Source organism: Chiloscyllium plagiosum, chromosome 12, assembly GCF_004010195.1.
Source record: "Chiloscyllium plagiosum isolate BGI_BamShark_2017 chromosome 12, ASM401019v2, whole genome shotgun sequence".
Classification (NCBI taxonomy): Eukaryota; Metazoa; Chordata; class Chondrichthyes; order Orectolobiformes; family Hemiscylliidae; genus Chiloscyllium; species Chiloscyllium plagiosum.
Genome location: NC_057721.1, coordinates 10,347,032 through 10,364,059, shown reverse-complemented (window position 1 = coordinate 10,364,059; position 17,028 = coordinate 10,347,032). Strand labels below are relative to the sequence as shown.

The 17,028-nt window shown below is 45.3% G+C and overlaps 1 protein-coding gene across 1 annotated transcript in view; it reads left to right on the top strand.

Annotated features, from left to right (window-relative positions):
• Window positions 1–14,309: 14,309 nt before the first annotated feature.
• LOC122555486 overlaps window positions 14,310–17,028 on the top strand; it is a 51,725-nt gene continuing 49,006 nt past the window's right edge. Inside the window, exons 1-2 of the mRNA XM_043701512.1 lie at window positions 14,310–14,908; window positions 16,690–16,777. Coding sequence (XP_043557447.1) covers window positions 14,310–14,908; window positions 16,690–16,777 — 687 coding nt within the window. The remainder of the gene's footprint in view (window positions 14,909–16,689; window positions 16,778–17,028) is intronic.

The window sequence follows — 17,028 nt, the reverse complement described above, 5'->3', positions numbered from 1 at the left end:
CGACTCAGAGTTGGGAAAGGCCACTGAGAGCTAAAGGCCTTGTCTTTTTACTCACTGCCACCCAATAAGCTGAACAGGAGCTGGGACTGAATAGCTGGTGTGTAGCAGGAGGAAGCACTCAGCTCATCGAATGTGTACATTAAAGTTCAGCTCTCCTTAGTAAACACACCACCCTCCCCCCATCTGTATTGAATGGGTTTAGAAACATCCAGACTTCAATCTGAGAAAATCTGAGGTCATAGCTCATTGGCAATGATTGGAAAAAGGCAATTAGGGAGAACTCAGCTCACAGCAAGAGTTATAAAATGAGGTCAAAGGCAAAATCATTGACAATGTTATTGCAAGTGTGTGCTGCAAGCAATTATTGACGATTGTCTGAAGAGAGATGAGAGGAAGGGGCAATAGATTGGAGGCCAAAAGAGAGGAAGAGGCCCACTGTGAGACCCTGAGCTACAGCTGTGATTGGCCATCGCATTTTGGCCAATGAGTTTGTCGCTTGTGATTTCAAGTCCCAATCTCATCACTGGCAAAGAAGGGAAGTGTGGGTGGCACGGTGGCACAGTGGTTAGCACTGCTGCCTCACAGCGCCAGAGACCCGGGTTCAATTCCCGCCTCAGGTGAGTGACTGTATGGAGTTTGCACATTCTCTGCGTGGGTTTCCGCCGGGCGCTCCAGTTTCCGCCCACAGTGCAAAAATGTGTGGGTTAGGTGAATTGGCCATACTAAATTGCCCGTAGTGTTAGGTGAAGGGGAATGGGTCTGGGTGAGCGGTGGGTCGGTGTGGACTTGTTGGGCTGAAGGGCCTGTTTCCACACTGTAAGTAATCTAATCTAATCAACCAGTGATTGTTTAAGTTCGTTCACGGGAGGTGGACATTTTGGGCAAGGCCAGCATTTATTGTCTTGAACTGAGCGAATGGTTTGGGCGTTTCTGAGCGTAGTTACAAATGAGCCACAGTGTTGTGGTTGTGATGTTACATATGAGTCAGACAGATGCTTACGGAGTTATTTTCCTATGGGACATTGGGGAACCCTTCAGGCATGGTCATCCTTCGACTCAACGTTTATTAGTTAATTCTACTTTATTATCTCACAGTCAGCATCCTGAATGACTCATCAGACTGAGCCTTGCTGGAAGATGAGCAATGTTTTAATGACACCCACCCACAAGAGCAACCACAGATTTATGCAGGGTGATTCCCAAAGCCCAGTTTCAGTCCAGTCCACTTGCCACGTTAGGTTCCAGCGCCAAGTTCAGTTGGCTTCCTGTGTGTACTTATACCTATCAGCTTCAGGATAGGTTCCTCTGCTGGTCCACAGAAATCCTAACAGAAATTGGAATTATCGACTTCACACTCCTTTCCTTCAGCAAGACTTGGACTGTGTATCAGCGACAGACAAGAGCACAGAAGAAATTGCGCCAGCCATGTCTCCACTGCATCCTCTGGATGACTGCCAAATGAATGTTAGTGTCCTTTTTGGAATCAGTCCAACAAGCAATCAGGCAAAACGCCAGCAAAGTTTACTATGGGCAGGCTGGACTCGTGCCCAGGCACTGAAACGCCCTTTCCATCAAGGCTCCCCTCTCCCAGATGGCCAGCATTCCGGGGAGAAAATGCTACAAAGACCCTTTTAAAGCTCAGCTCGAAACACAGCCATTGATGTCAATGACTGGGAGCAGCTTGGCACCAACCTGTCCATCAAGCTGCATCATGGTTTGAGTTCATGGGTCTTATTGATGAGTTGGAGCAGCAGCAAAGAGGGCAAGGAAAGGAAACAAGCTCTGCATTCTGGATCCCATCATCTGAGGGGGTGGGGTGGGTGTCCCGTGTGCCAAGGATTGGCAGCACAAGGATCAGTCTACTCAATCATAGGAAGAGCACTTCTAACCCTGAGTAGGTTCCATGCCCATGCCTCAGCTGAAGACCAATGCGGGAGGATGATATTCCTCCCAATTGGATCCACATTTTGACGGTCAGATTCCGAAAGACATTGCCAATAACTTTGTCTTGGACAATAGTCAATCAGTAGCCTTTGGAAGTGACTCACACTGGTGTTTGTTTAAGTTCGTTCACGGGAGGTGGAGATTTTGGGCAAGGTCAGCATTTATTGTCTTGAACTGAACAAATGATTTGGGAGTTTCTGCGCGTAGTTACAAATGAGCCACAGTGTTGTGGTTGTGATGTTACATATGAGTCAGACAGATGCTTACGGAGTTATTTTCCTATGGGACATTGGGGAACCCTTCAGGCATAGTCATCCTTCGACTCAACGTTTATTAGTTAATTCTACTTAAATCCCACAGTTTCCCTAAGCAGTGTTCCCTGACCATTCCTGCAGACCTACTGCATTACTAGACCAGCCACATAACCACCATACTGCCGGCCCCAGTATTCATATGGGCTACCTCCCATGAGAAAGCTCCTATCCTGTACTTCATGATGCATTTGTTGGCTCTTGCCTGGTTTTGTTGCTCAGAGAAATGGGAGAGCTGGTGAGAAATGTGCTCTATCTCACTGGGCTGATCCAGCCATTGGCTTCAGATGTGAATACCAAGCAAGAACAAATTGTTCAGAAAGTACATTTTTCATTCAGGATGAGGCCCAACCACCCGCAAGACTTCAAACTAGATTGAACCATTCAGGCTAAATTCAGCGTTTTCAATTTATTGGTGAACATGGACCAACAAATCAAACAATCTTTGCAATCTGCTCTGCCAGAAGCTAACCATGAGCTTCCAGAGGTTGTGAAAGATGCTCAATCTTATCCCAGCTCCTGAGCAGCCTGATAAGATCGCCAAAGCTGGTTATTTCGGTTAGCTTTATTTAACCAATTAGCACCCATTTCCTCCAAGAATATTGAGGTTCTCTTACCAAACCAATCCTGCGATCCTCAATGCCTCAAAAGGCAGCTTAGGGATTTCCTGTTGACAGTGACCAAATCTGCTTGAACAAGGAGGTGAGATCTGGTCCAAATTGAAGAGATTTTAAAGGAAAATCTATCTTGATCTAACTGCTGCCAGCATTGGCTGGTGATCCAGCCTGAGACACAACACTGAAGTAGTCTCCACTCCTCCTCCCACTTCATGCTGATCACCGACACTGGGATGGGATTGACGCTGCAGCTCCTTACGTTACTGAGGGGACAAACTGCCTTTCGGGAGAGATGCAGCGAATTGAGGATCAGTTTGACCGAACAGGCCAATGTGGAAGAACCCACAGCACAACTGGAAGAGAATCAGGCTCCTAACCCATTGGCCTCACTCACATTCTTTCCTGGTGTGCATCACCTTTACAGCACAGATTGGCTGCCATGTTTATTGAAGTAATAACAGTAACTGTATTTGAAACGTTGTATCCAGGAGACAGATCCAAATCTCGAAGTCATATGAACATTTTCTAGCTCCGAACTCCAAGGTGTGTTCTTCAGAAGAGGAGTGCTATAGACGAAAATAAAGTGTAAATTTAGCCGCTGCCTGGTTAGGTCCTGTGAGGGATCTATGGGATATTACCCCTGTATCAGACAGAGAGAGGCATAACAAGGTGAGTTGATGTGAGGGTTGACTATCTCCTGCCTGTCAGCAGAAAGACTTCTTTTTTGTTCATTGCCTGTCCAGGAAAATACAAAAAATGTTTTAACAACTAAATGCAGCTCTGGTCTGTGTATGCTAGTGGATGAATACTAGTGAATGGAAGCATTGACCTGTGTTCAGGCCTGAGTGTGCTGTAATGGTCAGAGTTGAAGACTCACCCACTAGTCACATCTGCATTGCAGGTAAAGGGATTCTCTCGCCCTGTATACTGGAAACCAACTAGCCAGCAGGAAGTAACAGGACATCAAGGACTCTCCCATACAATCACAGAGAATGCTGGGGAAACTCAACAGGTCTAGCAGCATCTGTGGAGAGAAAAACTAAGTTAATGCTTCAAGTCCAATATGCCTTCAGAAGTTTAGAGTTCTCAAAATGTTAACTCTACAGATGTTACCTGCTGAGTTTCTCCAGCATTCTCTGTGTTTGTTTCAGATTTTCAGTATCTATGGTATTTTGTCTTTACTTGAGAGCTCTCTTGCTCTACATGTTCCCCAGCACAAAAAAGGAAATTTCAAAAGCCAAGAATCCCAAAATGAGTTGTTCAGCCATCAGTGTCCACTATCCACTCTTCACAAACCACAGTGAGCCTGATCCATTAATCTTAACTTTGATGTTTTGATTATGATTTCTCCTTCGTGTTTATAATGAGGAAACACTTTTCTTTTGTTAATTAAACATAGCTTGGTTAAATTAGCTCCTTTGAAAACATAAATTCATTTTGTCTGACACTTGTTAAAATTTATTTCTATTCATTTTTTGGGAAGTGGGATGTGGGCATCTCTGGCTGGGCCCAGCATTTATTGCCCGTCCCTAGTTGCCCTTGAGAAGGTGGGGGTGACCTGCCTTCTTGAACCTCTGCTGTCCACTTGCTGTGGGTTGCCCCACAATGCCCTCAGGGAGGGTATTCCAGGAATTTGACCCAGTGACAGTGAAAGAGCAATGATTTATTTCCAGGTCAGGATGGTGAACAGCTTGGAGGGAAACTTGAAGGTGATGGTGTTCCCATGTATCTGCTGCCCTTGGCATGCTAGATGGAAGTGGTCATGGGTTTGGAAATTGCTGTCTAAGGATTGTTTGTGAATTTTTGCAATGCATCTTGTAGATAGTACACACTGCCACCACTGAACATCGGTGGTGGAGGGAGTGGATGCTTGTGAATGTGGTGTCAGTCAAGTGGGCTACTTTGTCTTGGATAGTGTCAAACTTCTTGAGTTGTTCAGGCTGCACTCACCAAGATAAGTGGGGAGTATTCCAACACACTCCTGACTTGTGCCTTTTAGATGGTGGACAGGCTTTGGGGAGTCAGGAAGTGACTTATTCACCGCAGTATTCCAAGCCTCTAATCTGATGTTGTAGCCATTGTGTTTATGTGGTAAGTCCAGTTGAGTTCCTGGCGAATGATAACCCCCAGGATGTTGTTCTGGGAGATTCAGTGATGGTAACACCATTGAATGACAAGGGCAGTGATGGTATTGTCTCCTTTTGGTGATGGTCATAGCCTGGCATTTGTGTGACACGAATGTTACTTGCCACTGGTCAACCCAAGATGGGATATTGTCCAGATCTTGTTGCATTTGCACAGGGACTGCCTCAGTATCTGGGGAGTCGCGAATGGTGCTGAACCCTGTCCAATCATCGGTGAACACCCCCATTGCTGATCTTATGATGGAGGGAAGGTCATTGATGAATCAGCTGAAAATGGTTGGGCCTAGGACACTACCCTGAGGGACTCCTGCAGAGATGTCCTGGAGCTGAAATGACTGATCTCCAATGGACACCACCATCTTCCGATGTGCCAGGTATGACTCTAATGACCAGAGAGAAATCACAGGGAGGGTGCCTTTTTAAAATAGACCTTGCTGTGATCAGCTTGGGTGGGGGGGTGATGAATAAAGAAGAGGACCCAGTTAAAGATTTCTCACACTTTGGGTGCATCATTTCCGGAATTGTAGCAAATTGGGGAACCTGCCTGAGGACCAAGATATAACCATTGCAAAGTGCCTAGGGATGCCCAGAGGAGATTTACCGGCTCCTCCTTTGTTTTCTTATTCCATGTATTTGGTTAGAAAGAGTCGGCATTTCAAGTGACACAAACGATTACTTTCTGGTGTGAGGCAGCAGGAATTAGTGGCATCCCTCAGGAACATGGCTTTCATTGAGAACTTCCCGAGGTTTTCATTAAAGGTGGAATTCAGAGCATTCAACGTAGAATTTCCCATTCCTTTAACCCTCTGTTTTGACAAGCTATCTAAGGGAGTTGGGAATTAATTTAACATTTGATCAGGAAATGCTATTAAATGTAATTGACAAGAATGAAATAATTTATAATGATGTAGGAATGTTAGTAATTTTACTGCCCTGCTGCTCCACTAGTGCATTCTCTCAACTTCCATAAGATTCCCATGAGCTAAATGATTCAACTATGGACAATGTAGTCAATGATATGGACAAATAGAAACTGCAAAGGGACACCTTTATAAACTGAAGTGTTCCAGAATAGTTCAATCCTCTGTGACTTAAGGATATAAGGACAAGTAGGGGTATTACACTGGGTACTGTACTTCTCTGCAACTCATCAGAATGGATTCATCACTGCATTCAGGTCCAGGGGACATTTAAATGATCGCAGATAAGCAGAGATCATTAACAAGAAATAATGAAAGCTTAGCGACCTGAAATATTAACCACAATGTAGGAGCAAATTACAGCTAATGCTGGAATCTGTACAGAAAGCAAAAAATGCTGGAAATCACAGCAGGCCAGGCAGCATCCATGGAGAGATGGGAAGCCAATGTTTTGAGTCTAGCTGTCTCTTAATGCAGAGTTATCAACATTCGAAACATTGGCTTGCTCTCTCTCCATGGATGCTGCCTGGCCGGCCATTATTTCCAGAATTATTTTGTTTTCAGACCTGAAATATTAACTCTCCTTCTCTCTCTTCACAGACCCTGTTTGACCTCCTGAGAGTTTCCGGTATATGATGTCTCCGTGACAACAGAAGACACTCTTGGCTCAGATTCAGGGAATCACTGAAGGCCCCTAAACAATTTATATTCTGTATCTGTCGAAGAGGTTTAGATAGGCACCTCAGCTTGTAATAAGTCTGATATTAATTCTCAGGATAGAGTCTAACCAGAAATCCAATGACAAATCAGTAGAAATCAAAGTGACAAAAATATTAAGTCTTTTCGAAAGACATCTGAAACTATTGGTCTACCTTTATCATAAGTAATATCAAGTCCAGTGCATGTCTCTATCAGCTCAGGGTGACATGGTGGCTCAGTGGTTACTGTGCTGCCTCACAGCACCGGGGACCCAGGTTCAATTCCAGCCTTGGGCGACTGTCTGTGTGGATTTTGCATGTTCTCCCCATGTCTGCATGAGTTTCCTCCCATAGTCCAAAGATATGCAGGTTAGGGTGGATTGGCCATGCTAAATTGCCCATAGTGTTTAGCTCAGTGGTTACTGTGCTGCCTCACAGCACCGGGGACCCAGGTTCAATTCCAGCCTTGGGCGACTATCTGTGTGGATTTTGCATGTTCTCCCCATGTCTGCATGAGTTTCCTCCCATAATCCAAAGATATGCAGGTTAGGGTGGATTGTCCATGCTAAATTGCCCATAGTGTTTAGGGATGTGTAAATTAGGTGCATTAGTCAGGGGAAAATGTAAAGGAATGGATCTGTGTGAGATACTCTTTGGAGGGTCAGTGTGGACTTGTTGGGCCAAATGGCCTGTTTCCACTGTGTAGGGATTCTAATTCTAACTCAGTAAGTATCGTATGCTGATGGAATGTGCCATGGCTTGGCTTTGGCATTCTCATGTCTGAGTTCAAAGGTGACAGTTTCAAGGCCATCCCAAGACTTGTGCAGATAATCCAGGTTAATACATTAGTGCAGTAGTGAGGAATGCATGGCCTTTTGTATGAAACACCATGTCAAATCCCTTTGAATTTCTTAGGTGAACATAAAAGATGCCACACCACTATTCATAGGGGATCAGAGGAATGGTTCAATATTGAATCACGCTATCAACATTCCTTAAAAGGTACTTGTGATTATACAACATCTTTCACCACAGGACATCACAAGGCATTCTACACCAACTAACTGTGGGGACGTTGTGGTGAGATGATGTTATCACCAGTGTGGTAAATCAGGGTCTTAGAATCCCTACACTGGAAACTGGCCATTTGGCCCAACAAGTCCATTCCGCCCCTCCGAAGAGCATTCAACCCAGACCCACCTCCATACCTTCTCCCTGCGACCCTGCATTTCCATGGCTAATCCACCTAACCTACACACTTTTGGACTGTGACAGGAACCCACGCAGACATAGGAAGAACGTGCAAACACCACACAGACAGTCACCTGAGGGTGGAATCAAACCTGGGTCCCTGACCCTATGAGATATCAGTGCTAACGGCTGAGCCACCACACTGCCCTTCCAAAAAAAGCCAACCTACTGTTCTGATTCAAATTTGAATTCATTAGTAGATCTTAAATTAAAAGATAATCTAATGATGTTTATAAGCCAATTGTTGTAAATAAATACCCATCTACTTCACCAATGTCTTGAAAGAAGGTACAGCTGTCAATATGACGCCAAACCCATTGCAATGTGGATGGCTCCTAATTGTGCTCTGTAAGACCTGGCCTGCCACTGAGCTGTGACTATCTGCTACCAAATCTGATAAAAGAAATGAAAATGGACTGACCATGCAGCATCAACTAAGACATCAACAACAGTCCTTTGGACACTGTAAATGTCCCTCTACTAACTTCTGGGTCTTGTGCCAAAATTGAGGACTGTCCCACATCCTAGTCAAGCAATAACTTGACTTAGTCATGCTCACAGAATAATGTCTTACAGACTATATCCCAGATGCCCACCATCACTAGCCCTTCATCTGTTAGGTCCAACAACAGGGCCCCCCAGCACATGGTGTAGAGTCACGAGGGAGTTGGCTCAGATGGCCTCAACACTAACTCTGGAATCCTTCACTGAGCCTGCAGAAGGCCGCTCCAGCCTATCCAGAGCCAATCATATGGGTAGCAAGCAAACAGCAGACGACAGGGAGCTGTGCCCCAACTTGATAGCTGGCTAGCTCAGGGTAAAGTAGGCTGATCAACTGCCTGGCGAACAGAAGGAGAAAGGTAATCCAAGATGGAGGATGGGAGAAAATTGCGGCTGTAAGGGCTGCTCCTTTTTAGAGGTATTTTAGGTTTTGGAGTTGTTTTCCTCGAATTCCTGGAGCAATAGAGTCATAGAGATGTACAGCACGGAAACAGACCCTTCGGTCCAACCCATCCATGCCGGCCAGATATCCCAACCCAATCTAGTCCCACCTGCCAGCACCCGGCCAACCCTTTCCTATTCATATACCCATCCAAATGCCTCTTAAATGTAGCAATTGTACCAGCCTCCACCACATCCTCTGGCAGCTCATTCCATATACGTACCATCCTGTGTATGAAAAAGGTTGTCCCATAGGTCTCTTTTATATCTTTCCCCTCTCACCCTAAACCTATGCCCTCTAGTCCTGGACTCCCCGACCCCAGGGAAAAGACTTTGTCTATTTACCCTATCTATGTCCCTCATCATTTTATAAACCTCTATAAGGTCACCCCTCAACCTCCGACGCTCCAAGAAAAACAGCCCCAGCCTGTTCTGTCTCTCCCTACAGATCAAATAGTCCAACCCTGGCAACATCCTTGTAAATCTTTTCTGAACCCTTTCAAGTTTCCCTAGGACCTTACCATTAAGTGTATAAGTCCTGCTTAGATTTGCTTTCCCAAAATGCAGCACCTCACATTTATCTGAATTAAACTCTATCTGCCACTTCCCAGCCCACCGGCCCATCTGGTCAAGATCCTGTTGTAATCTGAGGTAACCCTCTTCATTGTCGACTACACCTCCAATTTTGGTGTCACCTGCAAACTTACTAACTGTACCTCTTATGCTCGCATCCAAATCATTTATGTAAATGACAAAAAGTAGAGGACCCAGCACCAATCCTTGTGGCACTCCACTGGTCACAGGCCTCCAGTCTGAAAAACAACCCTCCACCACCACCTTTGAGCCAGTTCTGTATCCAAATGGCTAGTTCTCCCTGTATTCCATGAGGTCTAACCTTGCTCATCAGTCTCCCATAGGGAACCTTGTCGAACGCCTTACTAATGAAGTTCATATAGATCACATCAACAGCTCTGCCCTCATCAATCTTCTTTGTGACCTCTTCAAAAAACTCAATCAAGTTTGTGAGACATGATTTCCCACACACAAAGCCATGTTGACTATCCCTAATCAGTCCTTGCCTTTCCAAATACATGTACATCCTGTCCCTCAGCATTCCCTCCAACAACCTGCCCACCCCGACATCAGGCTAATTACTGTTTTATAAAGCTGTTGCATTGTTTTGGAACTTTGGGGAAAAAGAAGATCAAAGCAACAGCACTTTAAAAAGAAGGACGAGAGACAAAGGCGGAGACCACATGGTCAGTGTGGGGGAGAGAGAGAGAGAGAGAAAGACCTACACTACTGTCAAACACAGCAGTGGATCTGCACAGTTTCTGCCTTTGCTGTTTGAGTTTAAGTATTTCTGGACATCAGAGTCATCTAAGACCTAAGGAGCAACGTGGTGCGTGTATGGAATGAGCTACCCAAGGAAGTGGTGGAGGCTGATACAATTACAGCACTTAAAAGGCAACTGGATGGGTGTATGAATAGGAAGGGTTTGGAGGGATATGGGCTGGGTGCTGGCAAATGGGACTAAATTGATTGGGATTTCTGGTCGGCATGGACAAGTTGGACCAAAGCATCTGTTCCGTGGTATACATCTCTATGACTTGATGACTGTATCACAGATCACCCCATCCTTGGATTCTTGGGCAAGCTCATGCAAATTTACACATGAGAACCTGTGAGTATAAGTCCGCCCCTCCGACTCGATGTTCGATTTTTTCTATGTCTCGGTCGTGCTTTTGCAGCGCGACCGACAATGATTCCCACCTGCTCCTGGACTCTTCTATGAAGACGTCGATCTTCGCATCAAGTTTGGCTATTACTTCCACGAGGCTCACCACAGTAGGTAAGTCCCCTGGGGCGGCTGCGGACGCCTTTGCTGCTGCTGGGGAGGGTGGGGGAGGGGTTCCCGCCTGCTGCGAGCTGAGGGCATTCTTTCCCTTAGTCATTTTAACAGAGCACCAAACTACTCAAGTTTGATGCAAAATGACTAACTGTATTAAATAAAAGTTATTTTAAGTGGTTTGGCAGAGCACTACAGACTCAGACTTGCTGGGCCGCCGCCATCTTGGATCTCCGAGTATAAGTCTTATTGAGTCTAAGTTTCCTTCTGAATGCTGAGTAAATTTGTTGCGAGCAAGCAATAATTTGGGAGTTGTTGATACCCAGAATAAACCTCTGAACTAAATAGTGGGGATGCTAACTTAGAGAATGGGTTATTTTCATAGGATAAACTGAAACAGAGAAGTGACATGTGCCATAATGCAATACATGGCAGTCTGTTTGGGTTAGCTTGCTCTGACCTGCAGGATGTACAGTTTCGACGGTATGTGGCCTTGAGTAGCAGGCCCCATCAAATACTGGCCACCTTAGCGAATACTGCATTGTGTGAAACCTGCATGTTACCCCTTTCACTGAAGCAGCAGATTGTCCAGAAACAGGAGCAATGCCCTGGGTGACCTCTGGCATTGTATGTTCTCTCTCTCTCTCTCTCTCTCTCTTTCTATTTGTGCCCTTAGAAGAATACGGGTGACATGGACTTCCATTGGATCGATCCACGATTCTGCTTAAAGCAAAACGCTGCAGTGATCTCCTATTGTTTCCCCAGGACCTTTCCTGCCTTTAACGTTTGCTGTGGGCACGTGAGATGGCTTTACAGGCTGAAAATGTATTTGCCATGTTATGGATGCATTTGAAGGATGTGTTTCTAGACTAGCATTAGGGGAATATACACTGTGCCACATGATCTCATCCCTCTCTCTGTCTCTCTCTCTTTCTTTCTATCTCTCTCTCTCTTTCTTGCTCACTGAATACAAATTATCAAAAGGAATTCAGAGAAGGCTGAGCTGCTCAAATTTATTCCACATCACCTCCCTCTAAAAGCAAGAATGCCGTAATTTTCATCCATTGGAATGCTGCCCTTTGTTATGCAAATTGACAATCAGAATCAAACAGCAAGCATGTCTTGATAAGGTGCTGCAGACAAAGACTGCAAAACTCCTGACAGCAACTTCTCTTAAGTAAGAACAAGCCAGGTTCTTAAAGTGATAGCACTTTTCGTTTCAGTTCTTTTCTAATTGTGACAATAATATGACTTTAAGAGGTGTATTTTGTCCTTTTTTTGTAAAGAAAGGTTGACACAGAAGTAGCGGGCAGTCTGCTTCAAAGCCAATAATATAAACAGCTTGTGAAGCCTTGGGTTTTGTTTAAAGTTGGAACAATAGAAGCAGCCTGAATGGGTGTGGTCAAGCTCTCACAGAACCAAGACTTCAGTTTTAGTTTTTTGCAGTTGCAGGGGTCTTGAAGCTGGGTATGGATGCTCTTATTCCTCACTCTGTTCCTACTAACAGCTGGGGTTTTCATCCTGCTGCTAGAATTGCATGCGAGACAATCTATTTTACTGAATTTACCTTTGCCAGGGGTGTGTTTATGGGTGTTACGATATTGGAACAGCTAATTAGCGGTGATTTATATAACTATTACTTTGATTAGCATTTCGATAGTTACAGTTAAGCCAATTCTTTTCTTTTCCTTTTACCTTGTCTGTATTTTAAACTAAAAATAAAGCGTACTTTGGGAAATGTCAAGTCGTTTGACCAATCAAATTGCATCTGGAACGCAACACCCTACACTCACCTTTAAAGTAAGTAAAAGTTAGGGTCTAGGCTATCTTCTGAATAGGTTTTGAGGGGTTTGGTCTGGTCCATAACACAATTTTTCAGAATTACTATCGCTCCAAACTGATCATAACTCACCATGGCTTAAATAGACAATAGACAATAGACAATAGGTGCAGGAGTAGGCCATTCTGCCCTTCAAGTCTGCACCACCATTCAAGCTCTATCCAACTCTTTCTTAAATGAATCCAGAGACTGGGCCTCCACTGCCCTCTGGGGCAGAGCATTCCACACAGCCACCACTCTCTGGGTGAAGAAGTTTCTCCTCATCTCTGTCCCAAATGGTCTACCCCGTATTTTTAAGCTGTGTCCTCTAGGCTGTTTATCAAATTCTCCAAATCAGAATTTCAATGTCACACACCATCCTAACATAGTCAGGATGCACGGCCTTGTCCCTATATTGTTCCCTGGGTGAAATTCCTGGAGTTCCCCATCCAATAGTACTGTGGGAACACGCACTGCCATTCCTAATTGTCCTGGAGGAAGAGGTAGTAAATTGCTTCTGCATGGACACCCACAGCGCGGATTGGAAGGAAGTTCAAGGATCTTGACCCACTGACAGTCAAGGAGTGCCAATATAGTTCCAAGTCAGGGTGTTCAGTGACTAGGAGAGGGGTTTCCAGCCAATTATGTTCCATGCACCCTTGTCTTTCTCAGTGGTAGTTATAACAGGTTTGGAAGATGGTTTTAAAGGAGCCTTCATAAATCACTGAATGGTATCTTGTGGACGGCACACACTGTGTGTCGATGATGGAGGAAATGGAAGTTTATGTTAATGCTGGATTTCTTTAGGGAAAGTTGTGTCTCACTAACCTGCTGGCGTATTTCGAAGGGGTGACAGACAGGTTTATTGTTTTAATTTATTGATTGTCACTTGCATTGTATAATGAATAATACAGTCAAAAAAAGCTTCAATAGTCGCCATAACACAACACCATTTAGAATAAATTGTGGAAAAATGAAAGGATGAATGATATAACTGAAAGAAAGTCCACGACCGTCTGCATCGAGCCCAGCAATGAAGGAGTCACTACCATTGAGACATCATCTCTTTGCCACTGGGCCTACCTCCCTGCTGCAGGTGCCAATGCCTGGTTCCATGCAGAACCCATATTTGCCCAGCAAACAGGAGTCCTCAGTTCTGCTGCCACCTCGATGACACCAGAAGGCCCTGCTCCAGGTCTACTGTAACAGGATGCCCTGTTGTGGGCCTACTGCAACTAGGATGTCATGCTGTGGGCCTACAGCAACCAGGAGTGCCCATTCTGGGTGTACAGCAACCAGGAGTCCCCATTCTGGGCCTACTGCAACCAGGAGTCCCTATTCTGGACCTGCAGAAATGAGGAGTCTCCATTCTGGGCCTATAGTGATCTGGAGTCCCTATTCTGGGCGGCACGGTGACTCAGTGATTAGCACTGCTGCCTCACAGCACCAGGGTCCCAGGTTCGATTCCAGCCTTGGGCGACTGTCTTTGTGGAGTTTGCACATTCTTCCCGTGTCTGCGTGGGTTTCCTCCACGTGCCCCGGTTTCCTCCCACAGTCACAAAGGTGTGCAGGCCAAGTGAATTGGCCATGCTAAATTTCCCATTGTGTGCATGATTCAGAGGGAAATGGGTCTGGGTGGGTTACTCTTCGGAGGGTCGGTGTGGACTGTTTGGACCGAAGGGCCTGTTTACACACTGTAGGTAATCTAATCTAATCTAGACAAATGAGGAGTCCCCATTCTGGGCCTATAGCAACTAGGAGTCCCCATTCTGGGCCTACTGCAACCAGGAATCCCCAGCACTGCTGCCACTGAGATGACACCAGGAGGCCCCACTCTGGGCCTACTGCAACTAGGAGTCCCTTTTCTGGACCTACAGCAACCAGGAAACCCCATTCTGGGCCTACTACAACTAAGAGTCCCTATTCTGGGCCTACAGCAACCAGTAGTCCCTGCTTTGGGCTTACCACAACCAGAAGACCCTGCTCTGGGTCTAGTGCAACCAGGAATCCCTGCTCTGGGCCTACAGCAACCGGAAGTCCCCATTCTGGGCCTACAGCAACTAGGTGTCCCTGCTCTGGGTCTACTGCAACTAAGAGTCCCCGTTCTAGGCCTACTGCAACCAAGAGTCCCTGGCTCCATTGGCAGAACAGGTCGCCGCCACCGGCTTACCAAGGGTCTTGCATCTACCACCTTCCCCCAAGATATCCCGTTGCCTGCACCACCGCCTTGGAAAGTTCACTGCCCCTGGCTGTCCCGAACGCTGGAAGGGCGTCGCCACAGCCTCCAGTTGTTGTATCTGCTGCTGCCCCCAATCACCAGGAGGAGCCATCATTCCACGTACAACCCGGTTTATTCCACTCCGATTTCCCATCTGCCACAAACGGCTCCAAAGCAACAAGAAACAAAAGAAAAGTAATGAAAGGGAAAGGGCCGAAGTAAAAAGAAAGAAAACATGTGGGAGTGGAAAATCCCTGGGCCAGAGCCCGGATGCAGCCCTGCTACTCCGCCGCCATCCTGAATCCATGCAATGGTTGATGAGGGTGATGCTGCTGATGCTTATTTACTCACAAAGGCTTTCATTGCAGCATTACAACAGATATGTGAGCAAGGTTACAACTCATGGAATAAACAGAACATGTGTACCATGGATACAAAATGGGCTAAGGGACAGGGAGCAGTGAGAAATGCATACATTTTCAGGTTGGAGGAAGGTTTGTAGAGATTGGAGCCATTTTTGGGACATTTGCTTTTCTTGAGATATCTTAGAGTCATAGAGATGTACAGCATGGTAACAGACCCTTCGGTCCAACCCGTCCATGCCGACCAGATATCCCAACCCATTCTAGTCCCACCTGCCAGCACCCGGCCCATATCCCTCCAAACCCTTCCTATTCATATACCCAACCAAATGCCTTTTAAATGTTGCAATTGTACCAGCCTCTACCACTTCCTCTGGCAGCTCATTCCATACTCGTACCACCCTCTGAGTGAAAAAGTTACCTCTTAGGTCTCTTTTTATCTTTCCCCTCTCACCCTAAACCTATGCCCTCTAGTTCTGGGCTCCCCCATCCCAGGGAAGAGACTTTGTCTCTTTATCCTATCCATGCCCCTCATGATTTTAGAAACCTCTATAAGGTCACCCTCAGCCTTCGACGCTCCAGGAGAAAACAGCCCCAGCCTATTCAACCTCTCCCTATAGCTCAATTTTTTAAAAAATTCAATCATGGGATGAGGGTGTCGCTGACCAGTCCAGCATTTTTTGCCCAAGTGCAGTTAAGAGTCAACCTCATCGCTGTGGGTGTGGAGTCAAATGTAGGCCAGACAGGGTAAGCATGGTAGGTTTCTCCCCTAAAGGATATTAGTGAACCAGATGGGCTTTTCCAACAATCAGCAAGGGATATCATTGTTACTTCCAGATTTAATTGAGTTCAAATTACACCATCTGCCGTGGCGGGAGTCAAACCCAGGTCCCCAGGACATTGCCTGGGTATTAGGATTAACATTCTAGTGACAATACCACTAGGCCATTGCCTCCCCTGTTCTACAGGGGCCAGTTACAAAGTTGCAAATGATACAAACTTGGAAGCATTATAAACTGTAAATAGGAGAATGTAAAACTATATCTAAAACATCGACAAGTTGGATTGGTAGGCAAGGTCAGATGAAGTTTAATGTAAACTGTGAGGTGATACATTTTGATAGAAAGAACATGGGGAGATAGTTTAAAATGCTAAGTACTATTCTAAAGGATGTCCTAAAGATCTGTGTATATCTGTGCATTAATCATTAAAGTTGGCTGGAGAGTTGGAGTGACCTGTTAATGCAATGTGTGTTATCCCTGGATTTATTAATAGGGGCATAGAGCACAAGGACAAGGAAGATGTGCTGAACTTGTAAAAGACACGAGTCATATCTCAGTTGGAGTGTTGTGTACAGTTCTGGGTCCACATTTCAGGAAGGATGTGAATTCAGTAGAGTGAGTGTAGAAGAACTTTACAAATATGGTTCCGGTGATGAGAAAGATCATGAGGAGATAGAATGGGGAAGTTGGGACTGTTCTCCTTGGGGAGGAGAAGGCTAATCTGAGCCCATGAGATGCCTGGACAGAGGAAGAAACTGTTCCCACTCATAAAAGATGCTGTTTGTAAAAAAAACTCTTCATTTGAAAAACTTTTTTTTTTACATTTTATCAGAACTTCAGCAGAACTTCAGTCTCTTCACCAACACTTCAGTATATTGCTTGTCAACACCACTTCAGATGCACTGAGGAAGTTCTACTGCGTGAGACAGTATTGATATTAAGCCAACATATCACCAAAAGTTCAAGTTGCGAAAAGGAAATTGTGAACCAATATCCCAGAAAGCTAATCTTTCTGAAAAAGTCTTTAAAACCAGTAGAACCTTCCTCAAAGAAATTCTCAAACTCAAGGCCTGATTACAGAAGAAATGCACATTATATAGTGTAATACCTTTTCTTAATCATGATTTGGAGGTGCCGGTGTTGGACTGGGATGTACAAAATTAAAAATCAC